This window comes from Piliocolobus tephrosceles, chromosome 11 (genome assembly GCF_002776525.5).
Source record: "Piliocolobus tephrosceles isolate RC106 chromosome 11, ASM277652v3, whole genome shotgun sequence".
Lineage (NCBI taxonomy): Eukaryota > Metazoa > Chordata > Mammalia > Primates > Cercopithecidae > Piliocolobus > Piliocolobus tephrosceles.
The window spans coordinates 127,633,966-127,649,238 of record NC_045444.1 but is presented as its reverse complement, the minus strand read 5'-3'; the positions used below and the strand labels follow the sequence as shown (position 1 = coordinate 127,649,238).

The window sequence follows — 15,273 nt, the reverse complement described above, 5'->3', positions numbered from 1 at the left end:
AGCTCAGGTGATCCACCCTCCTTGGCCGCCCAAAGTGCTGGGATTACAGATGTGAGCCACTGCGACCAGCCTAGTTTTTAAAATGAAATCTTCCATTACTACTTCATTTGTAAGCCTCTGTGGTGTCAGCTGTCAGGGACAAGACCAGTGGGGAGTTCTGCCCCTTCAAGGGTCTTGGGAGTTGAGTGTCATGCCTGTATGACCCGACATCTACCACCTATAACCAGTTTTTAAAATTTCTATAACCGCTTTTTTTTTTTTTTTTTTTTGGCTGAGTACATTCAGTGTTTACGGAGGTTTCTTTCTGCATCATTTCCCTGTTGTCTCCTGATGACATCTATCTGCTGGTAATGTCCTCAGGGAGAAGACATAGAAACAAAGCTCCCTGAGTGTTGAGGGTTGAAAACTCCATTCCAGCACTGTCTACAAGGTCTAGAGAGTGAGTCTCTTATGTAGTTTAATATTACAGCCACACTGAAAAGGTAAAAAGAAACAAGTGAAATCAATTTTAATAATATATTTTATTTAACCCTCTATTATCTAAAAATTATTTCAACAGGCAACCACCGATAATATAAGATTATTGAATTATTTGAAGACTTTTTGGACTGAGTTTTCAGAATCCAGTTTGTAGCTTGCACTCACTGCATGTGTCAGTGAGTCAGCTCACGCGCCTGCGGTCTGGAAGGACCATTGTGGCCAGATAAAATGTCCTTGCCAGTCACCTTCCCTCCTCATGCGCCTTCTACGTGTAGCTCTAGCATCTTCTGCCACAGAACGCGGCTGTGGAGAAACACCAACCCATGTTATGTCTCTGTAGATGTGTGTGTTCTACACCTTTCACAGAAGTGGAATTGCAGAATATGTGCTCTTTTGAGGCTGATTGCTTTCACATTTCGTGTTGTCAAGGGTCATCTGAATTGCAGCTTATATTAGTGCTTCATTTTTATGGCCAAATAACATTTCATTGGATTTACTACAGTTTGTTTAATTATTGGTTGACGGACATCTGCGTTGTTTCCACTTGGGGGCTGTTGGGAATGGTGCTGCTGTAAACATTCACGGGCAGCATCTTGTGGGTACGGGTGTGTTATTTCTGCTGGGCATGCATGTCTCCAGGAGTGGCAGTCCTGGGCCACTGCTCCACGCTTAACCTCTCAAGCACATGCCAGATGGCCTTCACTAGGCTGTGCCAGTCCACGTTCCCATCAGCAGTGTGCCAGGCATTCCCCTCCTTCTAACTTTGTTTCCATTTCTCTATCTTTTATCTTTTTTTAAACTGATCTCTGTCCTCGCTGTTCTGCTGTGTTTCCCCGTGTTTGTTTCTCCCTGCGGTGCTTCCAGTCTCCACTTCATTTGGGTGGTGGCTTGATTTTTTTTCTTTTACTTTCTCAACTTCTGCCAGGTCACGTTTCACCTTCTCCTCTTTCCTTGCCGTTTCTCTCCTGAGTTCTTACATGTTAGTGGTCTTTCTTCATGGAGCAGCTTCATTCAACTCCTCGGGTGACTGAGGCGGGAGAATCACTTGATAGCCCCAGTGGTCGAGGCCACAGTGAACTGTATTCATGCCACTGCCCTCCAGCCTGGGTGACAGAGCAAGACCCTGTCTCTTACTTTCACCTTTGCCCCAGCAACATTTTGCAGTTTTCTGTTTTATTGCTCTTGTTGTGTCTTGTCACCTTTTGTCCATCTCTGAACTCAAGTAGTGTCTTACAGTCCATTGCTGGAGAAGCAGAAGGTCTTCAGGGGCAGCACGCCATTTTCTTTTTCTTTTTTTTCTTGAGACCAGCCTGTCACCCAGGCTGGAGTGCAGTGGCGCAGTCTCGGCTCACTGCAGCCTCTGCCTCCCCGGTTCAAGCAATTCTCCTGCCTCAGCGTCCCGAGTAGCTAGGACTACAGGTGCCCACCACCACGTCCGGCTAATGTTTTATATTTTTAATAGAGACGGGGGTTTCACCATGTTGGCCAGGCTGGTCTCAAACTCCTGACCTCAGATGATCCACCCACCTCGGCCTCCCAAAGTGCTGAAATTACAGGCGTGAGCCACTGCGCCCAGCCAGCAGCACCCCTTTCTTTCAGAGTGGCATATTACTTCTTGATGGTGGGCGGGGATAGGCCTGCGTGGAGGCCAGCCTGGCCCTTTGGCACCTGGGCAGACGCGTGGGGTGCCCTGGGCCTGCTGTTTGCAGGAGCTCCCTGTGGCAGAGCAGAGGCCAGAAGAGCCTCCAGGCCTGCAAGTCCAGGGCTCCCCACTCCTCCTCCCCAGGTCTCTGAGCCAGGCCAGGCCCTGAGGCCTCTCCCCAGGGACCACCCCTGCCCCAGCTCCCGGAGGCCCCTCTTGTCCTCCAGCGAGGCACTGACCCTCCGCTTCTCACAGCATCCATATGTGTGTTTTGGTGGCTGTGGGTTGTATCTGTGACCTATCTTCCCCGAAAATCAAGTTCAGGGAAAAGGTTTTTTTGTTGTTTTTGTTTTTTAATTCTTGGGAGGAAAGGTAATAATGCTGTGACTTACCTGAGGGTCCCCCTCGGAGACCCCCAGAAAGGTTTGAGGAAAGAAAGTAAGATCTCTTTCTGTCTGTCTCTGGCCCCATCCCCGTGTGTCTCTCTGTCTCTGTCTTTCAGTCTCCGTCCCTGTCCCGTCTCTCGCTGTCCCTGGCTCTGTCCGTCTTTCTCCCCAGTTTAAGGAGCTCCTCCTCTCCGGGCCCCTCTGAGGAGCGCTGGGTGGAGGACAGGGCCTCCTGGAGAGGACTCCACAGTGGGTGGTGGAGGGAAAGACCGTGGGGAGGCAGAGGGTGCCGGTGAGAGGCGTCTGCCAAGTAGATGAGGGACCCGGAGGAGACCCCGGGGGAAAGCAGGAGTAGCGGGGGCGGGGGGAGGGCTCGCAGGCCGAGGGGCGCGGTCGCTGTGATCTGTGGAGGGGCTGGCGAGGCTCCTGCCTCTGCTCTTGCTGGAGGTCTTGAGTGAGCCCTGTGACGCCTGCTAGGTGAGGTGGCGGCCAGTGAGCGCGCCCCGCCGCCCCGCGCCGTCCAGCCTCCGCCCTGACTCCCCCGCCGCTCCCCAAGGAGGGCGCAGTGGCGCGACCCTGGCGCTAGGGGGCGAGCGCGGCCCACCCGGTGCCCCCGGCGCAAGAGAGGGCGGAGCTGCGGCGCCTGAGGCGTGGCTGCGCTTCCGGGCCGGGGCCGGCGGAGGCTGGAGAGGGCCCCCCTGGAGCAGAGGCAGGACTTGGGGCGCGCGCCCCTCACCCCGGCCCGGAGCTGTCCCGCCCCGTGGGGAGTGTGAAGGCCGCGCCTGGTGCCGCGGCCCTGGCGCCCCTGTTCGCTGGGACCCTGGGGGGCGCTGCCAGATCCCTTGGCCTCCTCGGGGCCCTCGGGACCCTCGGGACCCAGGCGCAGGTAGCGGCCGTGCTGGGGACTCGGGCGTCAGGGGTAGAGATCGCTGCTCCACAGCGCCCGGGGTGCCGCTTCCCGCAGGGTTCAGCTGCCGTGCAGGCTGCGCTCGCCAGTGGAAGTGGGTCTACTCGGTCCCAGGAGAGTCAGAGCCCCGTGGCCGTCGCTGTGGGGTGCGCTTGGCACAGGCCAGAGAGCCGGCCCAAAATCCTGAGGGTTGCAAAGGCTCTTTCTTTTTCTTTTCTTTTTTCTTTTTTTGTTGTTGTTGAGACAGAGTCTCACTCTGTCACCCAGGCTGGAGTGCAGTGGCGCGATCTCGGCTCACTGCAACCTCCGCGTCCCGGGTTCAAGCGATTCTTGTGCCTCAGCCTCCGGAGTAGCTGGGATTACAGGCGTGTGCCACCATGCCTGGTTAATTTTTGTATTTTTAATAGAGTCGAGGTTTCACCATGTTGACCACGCTGGTCTAAAATTCCTGACCTCAGGTAATCCACCCGCCTCGGCGTCCCAAAGTGCTGGGATTACAGGGGTGAGCCACCGCACCAGGCGCAAAGCCTCTTTCCAGTGCTGAGCTGGATAAAGTCTACCAAACTGAAAGGTTCTCCAAGGCTGTAGCTGGCTGGCTGAGAAATTATGGTGTTTGTTTAGCCCATCTTAGGACTTGGGCTATCCCAGGTGACTGAGTTTTGCTGTCAGAAAATCAGCAAGCTTCATACCTCCCAAGGTTCTTCTCACTCTTCCTTTTCTCCATTGATGGTAACTTGTCTTCTCAGTTGCTCAGGCCAGAAACCTCAGTTACCTTCTTCTCTTACGTGTTTCACATCCAGACCATCAGCACATCCGGGTGGCTCTGCCTTCAAGATAGATCCAGAATCTAGGTCCTTTCCAATGCCTCCACCACGGCCACCTGGCCCAGGCCACCCTCCTCTGCCACGAGGGTTTTTGCCATTGTCCTCCCTGGCTTCCTGTGGTTGTGATCAGAGACCTCATCCCTCTCAGCCTTCTCAAGGGCTTCTGTTTGTTCAGAATCAAGGTCATGGCCCTCCTGAGGGGCGAGGATCTCCTTCCCCCAGCCACACTGGCCTCCTGTTCCTCCCCAACAAGGCCAGGCCTGTGCACCCAGTCCTGATCCTGTCCCTGTCAGTCCGTCTTCTGCTTGCAGGAGCCTGGAGGAGACGCCGGGGGTCAGTCCTACGTGTGGGCTGGTCTCCGTGCTTGGGCATCTTTGGGCTCCGTAGATGAGGCTCGTGCGGCCACAGAGCTGCTTCTCTCCCTGCTGCTGCTCCTAGGTTCATTGTCCGTTCTGTCAGTTGAAGCACTGAGACTTGAGGGATAAGCAGGCCTGGGAAGAAGGTCTTTGGGATTGCCTCTGGGGCAATCCTCTTCCAGCACCCTTGGTGGGTAGCACGTGGTGGGGCTTTCCTGTGGTTCCTGCACAGGTCTCCCTTAGAAAATGAGTAAGAGCAGGGCCCACGCATCCAGCCAGGACGAGGGTCATGTGAGTGAATCCTGAAAAGCCGCTCGGGAGCACCCAGTCCTTGCTGAGTGGGGCAGGAAGCAGGGGTCCCTTTGGGGGTCGCCCAGAAGAACAGCCAACCCAGCGCCCCCTCCCTGCTGAATTCCTCTCAGCACCCTCACCTTTGAGTTCCAGGCCCGTGGCGTCATCCCTCACACTTAGTGGGATGAGAGACTGAACCCTTCCAGGAACCTTCTAAAGGGGTCTCCTGGCCACTACACAGGCTACTGTGAAGGCCCGGCCTCTCCTCAGGGAAGCGGGATCTTACTTTCCGTTCAAGCCCCGCCTACCCCTGGGCTCCTCACGCTCTGCCTGCTCTGAGACCCTGCATCCCTTTTTCATTTTCTCCCTCGTGCTCCTTGTCTCCTTCACACACTCCTCACACCAGGGCACCGTGCCTCCCATGTGAGCTGTTTTCAGCCTTGCTGTGGGGCACGAGGCCTCTGGCTTTGCTTGCGCCCTGCCTGGCCCCTCTTGGTTCTCCTTTTTCTGCAGGAACTTTTCTGTAGAGGCTTCTGAGGCTGGATCTCACAGTATGACATTTGCCAGTTGCTTGGCCATTTTCTCCCCCTCTTGACAGGCCCTCCAGGATTAGCTGCGGCCACCAGAAGCAAGTGCAGATATGGAGCGTGCATTCTGCTGAAAGCTTAGCAAGGCGCTGTTGGAGGGAGGCCACTGATAAGTCTCATTCTGTTGTCCTCAGAGCCCCCCAAGATGAACCCAGTGGTGGAGCCACTGTCCTGGATGCTGGGCACCTGGCTGTCGGACCCACCTGGAGCCGGAACCTACCCCACACTGCAGCCCTTCCAGTACCTGGAAGAGGTTCACATCTCCCATGTGGGCCAGCCCATGCTGAACTTCTCGTAAGTTGTCTCCCTCCACCCCACCCTGCTTGACTCGTGGGCCACCTAGGTCTCTGAAAAGAATTCCAGACTGATCAAAGACAGACAAAGGCCAAGCAGGAAGGTGTAAAAGGAACTTGTCCATCTATTTCAGAAAGGCATCCTCTTGCCTGAATGTGCAACTGAGGCACAGAGTTGGTAAAAATGGTACTTTCTGGTTTTGTTATATTTTTGGTGATATTAAGCTGACCACCAAATTACAGGCTTATTAATCCAAACATAAAAACAAATGCATATACTTAATTTATGTATCAAAATAAATCACGTGGCCAGTGCGGTAACTCATACCTGTAATCCCGGTACTTTGGAGGCCAAGTCAGGAGGATTGCTTGAGCTCAGGAATTCAAGACCGGCCTGGGCAACATAGTGATACCTTGTCTCTACTATAAGTATTTATTTAGCCAGGTGTGGTGACACATGCCTGTAGTCCCAGCTACTCGAGAAACTGAGGTGGGAGGATTGCTTGAACCCAGGGAGGGCCAAGGCTACAGTGAGCCGTGATCATACCAGTATACTCCAACCTGGGTGACAGAGTGAGACCCTGTCTCAGAAAAAAGAAAAAATTAGTCACCAAGTATTACTGAAAGTAATAGTGCATGGTTGTATTTTATACGCCCTGACTTATCTGGGATCACAAGGAAGCTGTTAGTATGTGGTTCTCATATTCTTACCATACAAGAAAGCAGAAGCCCCTTGAGGTCCTTCAGCTATCACTTCCTACCACCTCCACCCCACAGTTGGAGAAATTGCTTTTAGGGAGACAGCAATGTAGGCCTCTGAAGTAGAGGAAAGCCATCAGGGATGGGGAATGGTTGAAGTATGTTTATTTTCTAATCATAGAAGTAATACACAGTTTTTTTAAAGTTTCAGCAATAAAATATAAAAAGCAAACTCTTCCCTCCTCAGTCTTCATTACATAACTGTATGTTAAGAATCTGGGCCGGGTTTGGTGACTCACGCCTGTAATCCCAGCACTTTGGGAGGCCGAGGTGGGCGAATCACAAGGTCAGGAGATCAAGACCATCCTGGCTAACACAGTGAAACCCTGTCTCTGCTAAAAATAAAAAAAAATTAGCCGGGCGTGGTGGCGGGCGCCTGTAGTTCCGGCTACTCGGGAGGCTGAGTCAGGAGAATGGTGTGAACCCAGGAGGCGGAGCTTGCAGTGAGCCGAGATGGTGCCACTGCACTCCAGCCTCTGGGCGACAGGGAGAGACTCCGTCTCAAAAAAAAAAAAAAAAAAAAGAATCTTACTAATCCAACTTGGTACTATTTGTATAATGCCTAGCAGTTTCAGAACTGGGCTGGGCTCCTGACTCTCGGACCCCCAGCTGTGATACCCTCTGTCCCCTTTTAGAAGATCTCATTGTTTTTATAAATATCTCATACTTTTTTACATTATTCTTGATTGAATGGATGAGGTCAAAGTAATATATCTGCACATAAACCGAAAGGTGAGATTCTGGATAATAGAAAATACCCCAGAACCGAGGCAGTCTTTTTTAAACTCTAGATTGTAACCCACTAAAAGGTCAGAAAGTCAATTTTGTGACTAGCATTTGAAGAAAAATGAACCAGAATGGAAAATATATTTCAGTCAATGTGATGGTATATGTGTTTGTGTGTGTGTCCTAGAGTATGGTATAAATGTATTTCTTTTTTTTTTTTTGAGACGGAGTCTCGCTCTGTCACCCAGGCTGGAGTACAGTGGCTGGATCTCAGCTCACTGCAAGCTCCGCCTCCCGGGTTTATGCCATTCTCCTGCCTCAGCCTCCCGAGTAGCTGGGACTACAGGCGCCCGCCACCTCGCCCGGCTAGTTTTTGTATTTTTTAGTAGAGACGGGGTTTCACCATGTTAGCCAGGATGGTCTCGATCTCCTGACCTCGTGATCCACCCGTCTCGGCCTCCCAAAGTGCTGGGATTACAGGCTTGAGCCACCGCGCCTGGCCTAAATGTATTTCTTTGTCAGGGTTATGTTAGTGAGCATGCACCATTCTCTAAGGTGTAGCACTGTCACTAGCCCAGCAGCAGTTTAGCTTGGCCAGGCGCAGTGGCTCATGCCTGTAATCCCAGCACTTTTGGGAGGCCGAGGTGGGTGGATCACTTGAGCCCAGGAATCCGAGACCAGCCTAGGCAACACAGTGAGACCCTGCCTTAAAAATAAATAAATAAATAAATAAGAAGTTTATCTTGGCCAGGTGTGGTGGCTCACACCTGTATTCCCAGCACACTGGGAGGCCAAGGCGGGTGGATCGCTAGAAGTCAGAAGTTTGAGACCAGCCTGGCCAATGTGGTGAAATTGTGTCTCTGCTAAAAATAACTACAAAAATTAGCTGGGTGTGTGGCCGGGCATGGTAGCTCACGCCTGTAATCCCAGCAGTTTGGGAGACCAAGGCAGGCGGGTCACCTGAGGTCGGGAGTTTGAGACCAGCCTGACCAGCATGGAGAAACCCGATCTCTACTGAAAATACAAAACTAGCTGGGTATGGCGGCGCATTCCTGTAATCCCAGCTACTCGGGAAGGTTGAGGCAGGAGAATCGCTTGATCCTGGGAGGCTGAGGTTGCGGTGAGCCAAGATCGCGCTATTGCACTCTAGCCTGGGCAACAAGAAAGCAATGCCGTCTCAAAAAAAAAAAAAAAAAGCTGGGTGTGGTGGTGCATGTCTGTAATCCCAGCTACTTGGGAGGCCGAGGCAGGAGAATCACTTGAACCCAAAAAGGAGAGGTTGCATGAGCTGAGATCATGCCACTGCACACCAGCCCTGAGTGTCAGAGAAAAAAAAAAAATTGTCTCTAAGAATCATAGAGATGGAGTCCCTGTAGGAACTCATAAGGTTGGTGAAATGATAAATGAGGCTTTTTTTTTTTTGTCTTTATTTTTGTAGCAACAGGGTCTGTGTTGCCCAACCCTGTCTCAAATTCCTAGGCTCAAGAAATCTACCTGAGTGGGCCTCTGGAATTGCTGGGGTTATAGCCCTGAGTCACCATGCCAGCGAGTTAGTTTCTAAGCCATGGGTTTGTGCCCTCAGTTCAGGATGCACACGCCTGTCTTCTACTGTTGAGTATTTGCACTAATGATGAAGGGTGATAAGAAACCATACCATAACTCAGCACCTGTTCTGTTTCTTACCATAGGAATTGATTAGATTCTTACACAAGAACATAGCTCAAAAGAGAAAGGTTGTGTCAGGGTGAAGCTGACTGCAAGGGAATGCTCAGGGCTGACACTGTGTGAGGCCTGGGCTAATGGACCTAGGGCAAGGATATGCCCTGAGGTGATTAAGAACAAGTCCTGTCTTCAGGAGCTGAGGGTCAGCAGGTAAGACAGACCCAGCCAAAATGAGCACAGTGGTGGAGGGGGCAGGCAGGTGTGTGGGTGTGGCTGGAGCAGCCCATCTTCGGGAGTGGAGGGTCAGCAGGTAAGACAAACACAGCCAAAATGAGCAGAGTGGTGGTGGGGACGGGCAGGTGTGTGGGCGTGGCTGGAACAGCCGCCTGGAGGGCAGCATGGATAGTCCTGGCATCCACGCAGCCCACACCATGTTGGAGGCCAGTGCCTAGGCTTCCCATCCCCAACTTCCCATCCAGGTTCAACTCCTTCCACCCGGACACGCGCAAGCCGATGCACAGAGAGTGTGGCTTCATCCGCCTCAAGCCCGACACCAACAAGGTGGCCTTTGTCAGCGCCCAGAACACAGGTGAGGCCTGGTCTGTAGGGTGGGGGTGCTGGCCATGGGAGGCCACTGCCTGCATTCTAAGCAGGGGTGCGGGGACGCCCATTGGCAACCCTGCTGAGGCATGTGCTGGTGGGGACCATGGGGATGGCCCTGAGTGATAACAGTGGTTGTGGGAGCCTGCGGGGCCGTCTGTGTAGCTGCAGAGGCCTCTGCACACAGGTTGTGTGTGTGCAACTCCCCGACCATGAGAGGGCCCGTTTGCCCAGTGCCGTATCGGCAGAAATGGTCATGAGCTCTGTGCATTCATTAGGAACCACTGGAAAACAGGCCGGCCGCTGTGGCTCACGCCTGTAATCCCAGCACTCTGGGAGGCCAAGGCGGGCGGATCACGAGGTCAGGAGTTCAAGACCAGCCTGGCCAACATGGTGAAATCCCGTCTCTACTAAAAATACAAAAATGAGCTGGATGTGGTGGTGCACGCGTGTAATCCCAGCCACTTGGGAGGCTGAGGCAGGAGAATCACTTGATTCTGGGAGGTAGAGGTTGCAGTGAGCCAAGACTACGCCACTGCACTGCAGCCCGGGCAATAGAGCGAGATTCTGTCTCAAAAAAAAAACCAGCCTGCGTGACTCTAGATCAGTGTTTCTTCCTGGACGTCCATCCCCACCTGCCACTGCATGTACTAGGGGTGGTTCTGCCAGGCTGATTGATGGGTGGAGGTGGGAGGGCTGGGGCCCCGGGCACCTCTGGAGAGGGGGCCTTCCATAGAGCACCTGGCTGTGCTGTGAGGAGAGTTGTGGCTTTCCCTCTGTATCCACAGGGTGAAGCAGGGAGGAGAGGAAGTATCGTTGCCCCCATGGCTGCAGAGTTGGGGTCTCCTGTGGAGTCCTGGCTTGCAGGCAAGGAGAGTCAAGGCTGCCTCTCTGCGAGCCGAGCAGCTGCTGGGTGAGCTGACCGCCTTTCCCTTGCAGGTGTGGTAGAGGTGGAGGAGGGCGAGGTGAACGGGCAGGAGCTGTGCATCGCATCCCACTCCATCGCCAGGATCTCCTTCGCCAAGGAGCCCCACGTGGAGCAGGTGAGCCCCTCCCAGCCCTGCCCCAGCACCCTCCTGTCTTGTGTTTGCAGAGGTCTGTGGAGTCAGCCTTTTCCTCCACCGTGAGGCAGTGCGTGTGTTGCCACTGCGTCTCACAGGCCTGTCCTCACTGTCTCATTCTTTCCCTTCTCGGACCATCCCAGGGTGGACATTCCCTCATTTCATTGCCGACTCCTCAGCTGGTGGGTGGTTCGGTTTATTTGAAGTTTGTTGTTAGTTACGAACATCGTTTTACATTTGGGTTGTCCACGTCTGCAGCTATATCCGTATGTATAGATAAAATTTTCCCAGTTAAATTTCTGGATCAAAGGACAGGTACATTTTTAATTTGATACACGCTATCAGATTGTATTTCTTCATGATTATCCTCCCACTATCCCTTGCATGAGGGTAACTTGTTCCCCACTCCTTAACAACATGGTGTATTTTCAGAATTTCGGTCCTTTCAAATCTGAGAGATAAAAGATGAAATATCACTCATGTTCTGAATCTCACTTAGAAGCGGGAGGGCTCATTCCCCATGCTCACTGGCCGTTTGTGCTGCTTATTCTGTGTACTTGATGTTCAAAGTCTTTGCCTGTTTTTCTATGGATTGCCCCTTTTTTGAGGCGGAGTTTTGCTCTTGTTGCCCAGGCTGGAGTGCAGTGCCGGAATCTCCACTCACCACAACCTCCGCCTCGGTTCAAGCGATTCTCCTGCCTCAGCCTCCCAGATAGCTGGGATTACAGGCGTGCACCACCATACCCAGCTAATTTTGTATTATTGGTAGAGACAGGGTTTCTCCATGTTGGTCAGGCTGGTCTTGAACTCCCGATCTCAGGTGATCCACCCACTTTGGTCTCCCAAAGTGCTGGGATTACAGGCATGAGCAACTGCGCCTGGCCGGATTGTCCTTTTTTTTTTTCAAGGATTTGTGGGAGCTTTCTATATGCCATGGGTTAATCTGTCATCTGCTTTATTTGCGACACATATTTCCCTAGAGTGTGACCTGGTCCATGATGGGTTGTACCCCACAGGTGCTCAGCTTTCCTATTGTTGCCTCTGGGCTGTTTCCTTTACAATGTTTGGATTTGGGTTCCTGCTAAGAAAGTTGTTGTCCACTCCAAAATGATAAAAACATTCTCTCATTTTCTTTTTTTGTTGTTTTTTTTTTTTGAGACAGAGTCTCGCTCTGTCACCCAGGCTGGAGTGCAGTGATGCGATCTCAGCTCACTGCAAGCTCCGCCTCCCAGGTTCACACCATTCTCCTGCCTCAGTGTCCCGGGTAGCTGGGACTACAGGCGCCCGCCACCATGACCAGCTAATTTTTTTGTATTTTTGGTAGAGACAGGGTTTCACCATGTTAGCCAGGATGGTCTCGATCTCCTGACGTCATGATGCACCCGCCTCGACCTCCTACAGTGCTGGAATTACAGGCATGAGTCACTGCGCCCAGCCTGTTCTTTCATTTCTTGTATTCTTACAGCTTTCCTTTTTACATTAACACCTAGACCTTTAATCTCTCTCACATTTGTTTTTTGAGTGATGCAGCGTATAATTCTAACTTTTCCAGATGAGTGGCCCAGTGGTCCCAACACCACTCATTGAATTCATCCTGACCCCACAGATTTGGAGTGTCATACATATATTAAGCCACATCCACATAAATATAGGGGTCTGTTTGTTTTTTTCTTTTTTCTTTTTTTGAGAAGGAGTCTTGCTCTGTTTCCCAGGCTGGAGTGCAATGGTGCAACCTCAGCTCACTGAAGTCTCCACCTCTCTGGTTCAAGTGATTCTCCTGCCTCAGCCTCCCGAGTAGCTGGGATTACTGGCACACGCCACCACACCGGGCTAATTTTTGTATTTTTGGTAGAGATGGGGTTTTGCCATGTTGGCCAGGCTCGTCCCAAACTCCTGACCTCAAGTGATCCGCCTGCCTCAGCCTCCCAAAGCGCTGGGATTTACAGGCGTGAGCCACTGTGCTCAGCCTTGTTTCTGTGTCTTCCTTTGCTTGTCCACTTCATTACCAGTAACACATTTTTAGCTCTCACAGCTGTATATTACATGTTAATGTCTAAGGGAACGTGTCCCACATTTTTCCTCCAAATTTTCTTAGTCATTCTTAAGCACTTTCTCTACTAGATGAACTTTTGAATAAACATCTCAAGGTTTATAAAATGTACATCAAGACCGCATTGAATACATGAGTGAATTTGGGAAGAATTGACATATTTTCATGGATAACAATATACAGCAGCATGGCAGTGTATTATGGTGACTGTAGGTCATGTTTTGTGTATTATAGTATATATAAAAGCTTTATTTCTTCGTAGTTTTAATCATATAGGTCTTGTACCTTTCATGTTAGGGTAAACTCAAGTGCTTTATCATTTTTGTTGCTTGTAAGTACAGTTTTTTTTTTCCGTTTAATCTTCAAATTGATTATTGGTCATTGTGTGGATACTTCTGATTTCCCTGTGTCGAACTGGGCCACTTGTGTAACTTTGGGACAGCCAGGATCTTAGGTACAGCATGGAGAGAACAGCAGGCATGAATGTTGCTTGTCCCTGACTCTAGTGGAAATAGATCTGTGTGTCACCACCTGTAAGATGCTCACGGTAAATTACTTATTGGTAGATAAGAAGGTAGCCTTTTTATTTTTGAGACGGAGTCTCACTCTGTTGCCCAGGCTGGAGTGCAGTGGCACAATCTCGGCTCACTGCAACCTCCGCCTCCTGAGTTCAAGTGATTCTCATGCCTCAGCCTTCCGAGTAGCTGGGGTTACAGGCGTGCACCACCATGCCCAGCTAATTTTTGTATTTTTAGTAGAGACGGGGTTTCACCATGTTGACCAGGCTGGTCTCAAATTCCTGACCTCAAGCAATCCACCTGCCTCAACTTCCTAAAGTGCTGGGATTGGGCATGAGCCATGGCGTCCAGCTGGATAACCTTTTTTGTAAGTTGTAAAATTTTTCTACTTTTTTTTTTTCCAGTGCAGGTGCATGTCTTGGTTAAGGCAGTCTTTTTCAAGTTAAGAAGATTCAGTTTCTAGTAGGTTAAGAATTGTATTCAGGGGCCGGGCGTGATGACTCACGCCTGTAATCCCAGCACTTTGGGAGGCCAAGGCGGGTGGATCATGAGGTCAGGAGATCAAGACCATCCTGACTAACACGGTGAAACCCCGTCTCTACAAAAAATACAAAAAATTAGCCGGGTGTGGTGGCAGGCACCTGTAGTCCCAGCTACTTGGGAGGCTGAGACAGGAGAATGGCGTGAACCCAGGAGGTGGAGCTTGCAGTTAGCCAAGATAGCGCCACTGCACTCCAGCCTGGGTGACAGAGCAAGACTCCATCTCAAAAAAAAAAAAAACATTTGTATTCAGGAATGAATTTTGAATTTCATTAAATGCTTTTATAACCTTTTGGGGATGAGTCTATGTTTTCCCCACTTGCCTTCCTCTTGAAGCTGTTAATGCAGTAAATCAGGTGTCCTCAACCCCAGGCTGGCTGTGGCCTCTTAAGAACCAGCCCTCACTGCAGGAGATGAGTGGCCAGCAGGTGAGTTAGCATGACCACCTGAGTTCCACCTCCTGTCCATCAGGTGGCAGCATTAGATTCTCATAGGAGCGCAAACCCTGCTGTGAATTGCACATGTGAGGGATCTAGGTTTCCCTCGTAATGAGAATCTAATGCCTGATGATCTGAGATGGAACAGTTTCGTCCCGAAACCACCCCTACCCCCCAAGCTGTGGAAAATTGTCTTCCACGAAACTAGTTCCTGGGGCCAAAAAGTTTGGGGGCTGCTCTAATAAATTATATTAATATATATTAATAGCTCATCAGTGCTGGGCCATGTTTGTTTTCGGGGATAACCCTAAGTTGTCATGATATGTTGGTTTTAGACATCGTTGTCCATTTTGATATTGGAGTTATTCACAGGCTAACTGGGAGCTTCTTAGTTTTTGCAGATGTTCGCTGGCAAAGGGTGGCCCCATGGGAGTTGGTCGGCCTCTCTGGGAAGATGTCTGGGAACCAGACCTCAGCTGTGTTTTTACTTTGTTCCATGACTGCTCATCTCTCCACATTCTTACTTGGCTTCATCTGCAGATTCATTGTTCTCCTGGAAAAGTGTCCGTTTCATGAGATTTTCAGAATTTTTAGAAGCAGTAATAGATACTGTTTTCTCTTGATCTGCCATTCTATGTCACTTCTCTTTTATTGATGTTTTGTGTGTGTTTTCTCTTTTTCTTGATCATACTTGCCAAAGGTTATCTATTTTACCAGGATTTTTGTTTGTTTGTTTGCTTGTTTATTTTTGCTAAATAACTAGATTTGGGTTTTATTAATTAAAAAGTGCCTCTTTTTCTGCAAATGGAGAGAGACAATGGAGTTGGGAAGCCTGGGTGTGGTGCTCAGGGGAAGGCACTGTGCCATGCAGCGCCTGCACCCCGGAGGCTTTGGGGTCCTCTGCGGAGTGACTTAACAGACAGAAGCTGGAAGCACAACCTGAGGGGCTGGGCCTCCCCGTTGGGTTGACATCAGCAGGACCAAGGAAACCAGGAAGCACACGCAAGGCAAGGACCTTGAGGCCAGAAGGAGAGAAGGAAGCAAGGCCGGGTCTTGGAGGGCCTGTCTGTCCTACTGGGCCTGTGCGGATGTGTAGGGAGCTGTCCCTGTTATTACCGTGTTGGGGGAGTTTCCTGGGACTTCTTTGTAGCCAA

At 50.9% G+C, this 15,273-nt stretch overlaps 1 protein-coding gene across 2 annotated transcripts in view; it reads left to right on the top strand.

Moving 5' to 3' along the window:
- Positions 1-15,273, top strand: part of THAP4 (THAP domain containing 4) — a 48,543-nt gene that overhangs the window by 18,042 nt on the left and 15,228 nt on the right. For both annotated transcript variants that reach the window (XM_023195081.2, XM_023195082.1), the window contains 3 exons: positions 5,608-5,767; positions 9,393-9,502; positions 10,453-10,556. In XM_023195081.2, the coding sequence (XP_023050849.1) occupies positions 5,608-5,767; positions 9,393-9,502; positions 10,453-10,556 (374 nt within the window). The remainder of the gene's footprint in view (positions 1-5,607; positions 5,768-9,392; positions 9,503-10,452; positions 10,557-15,273) is intronic.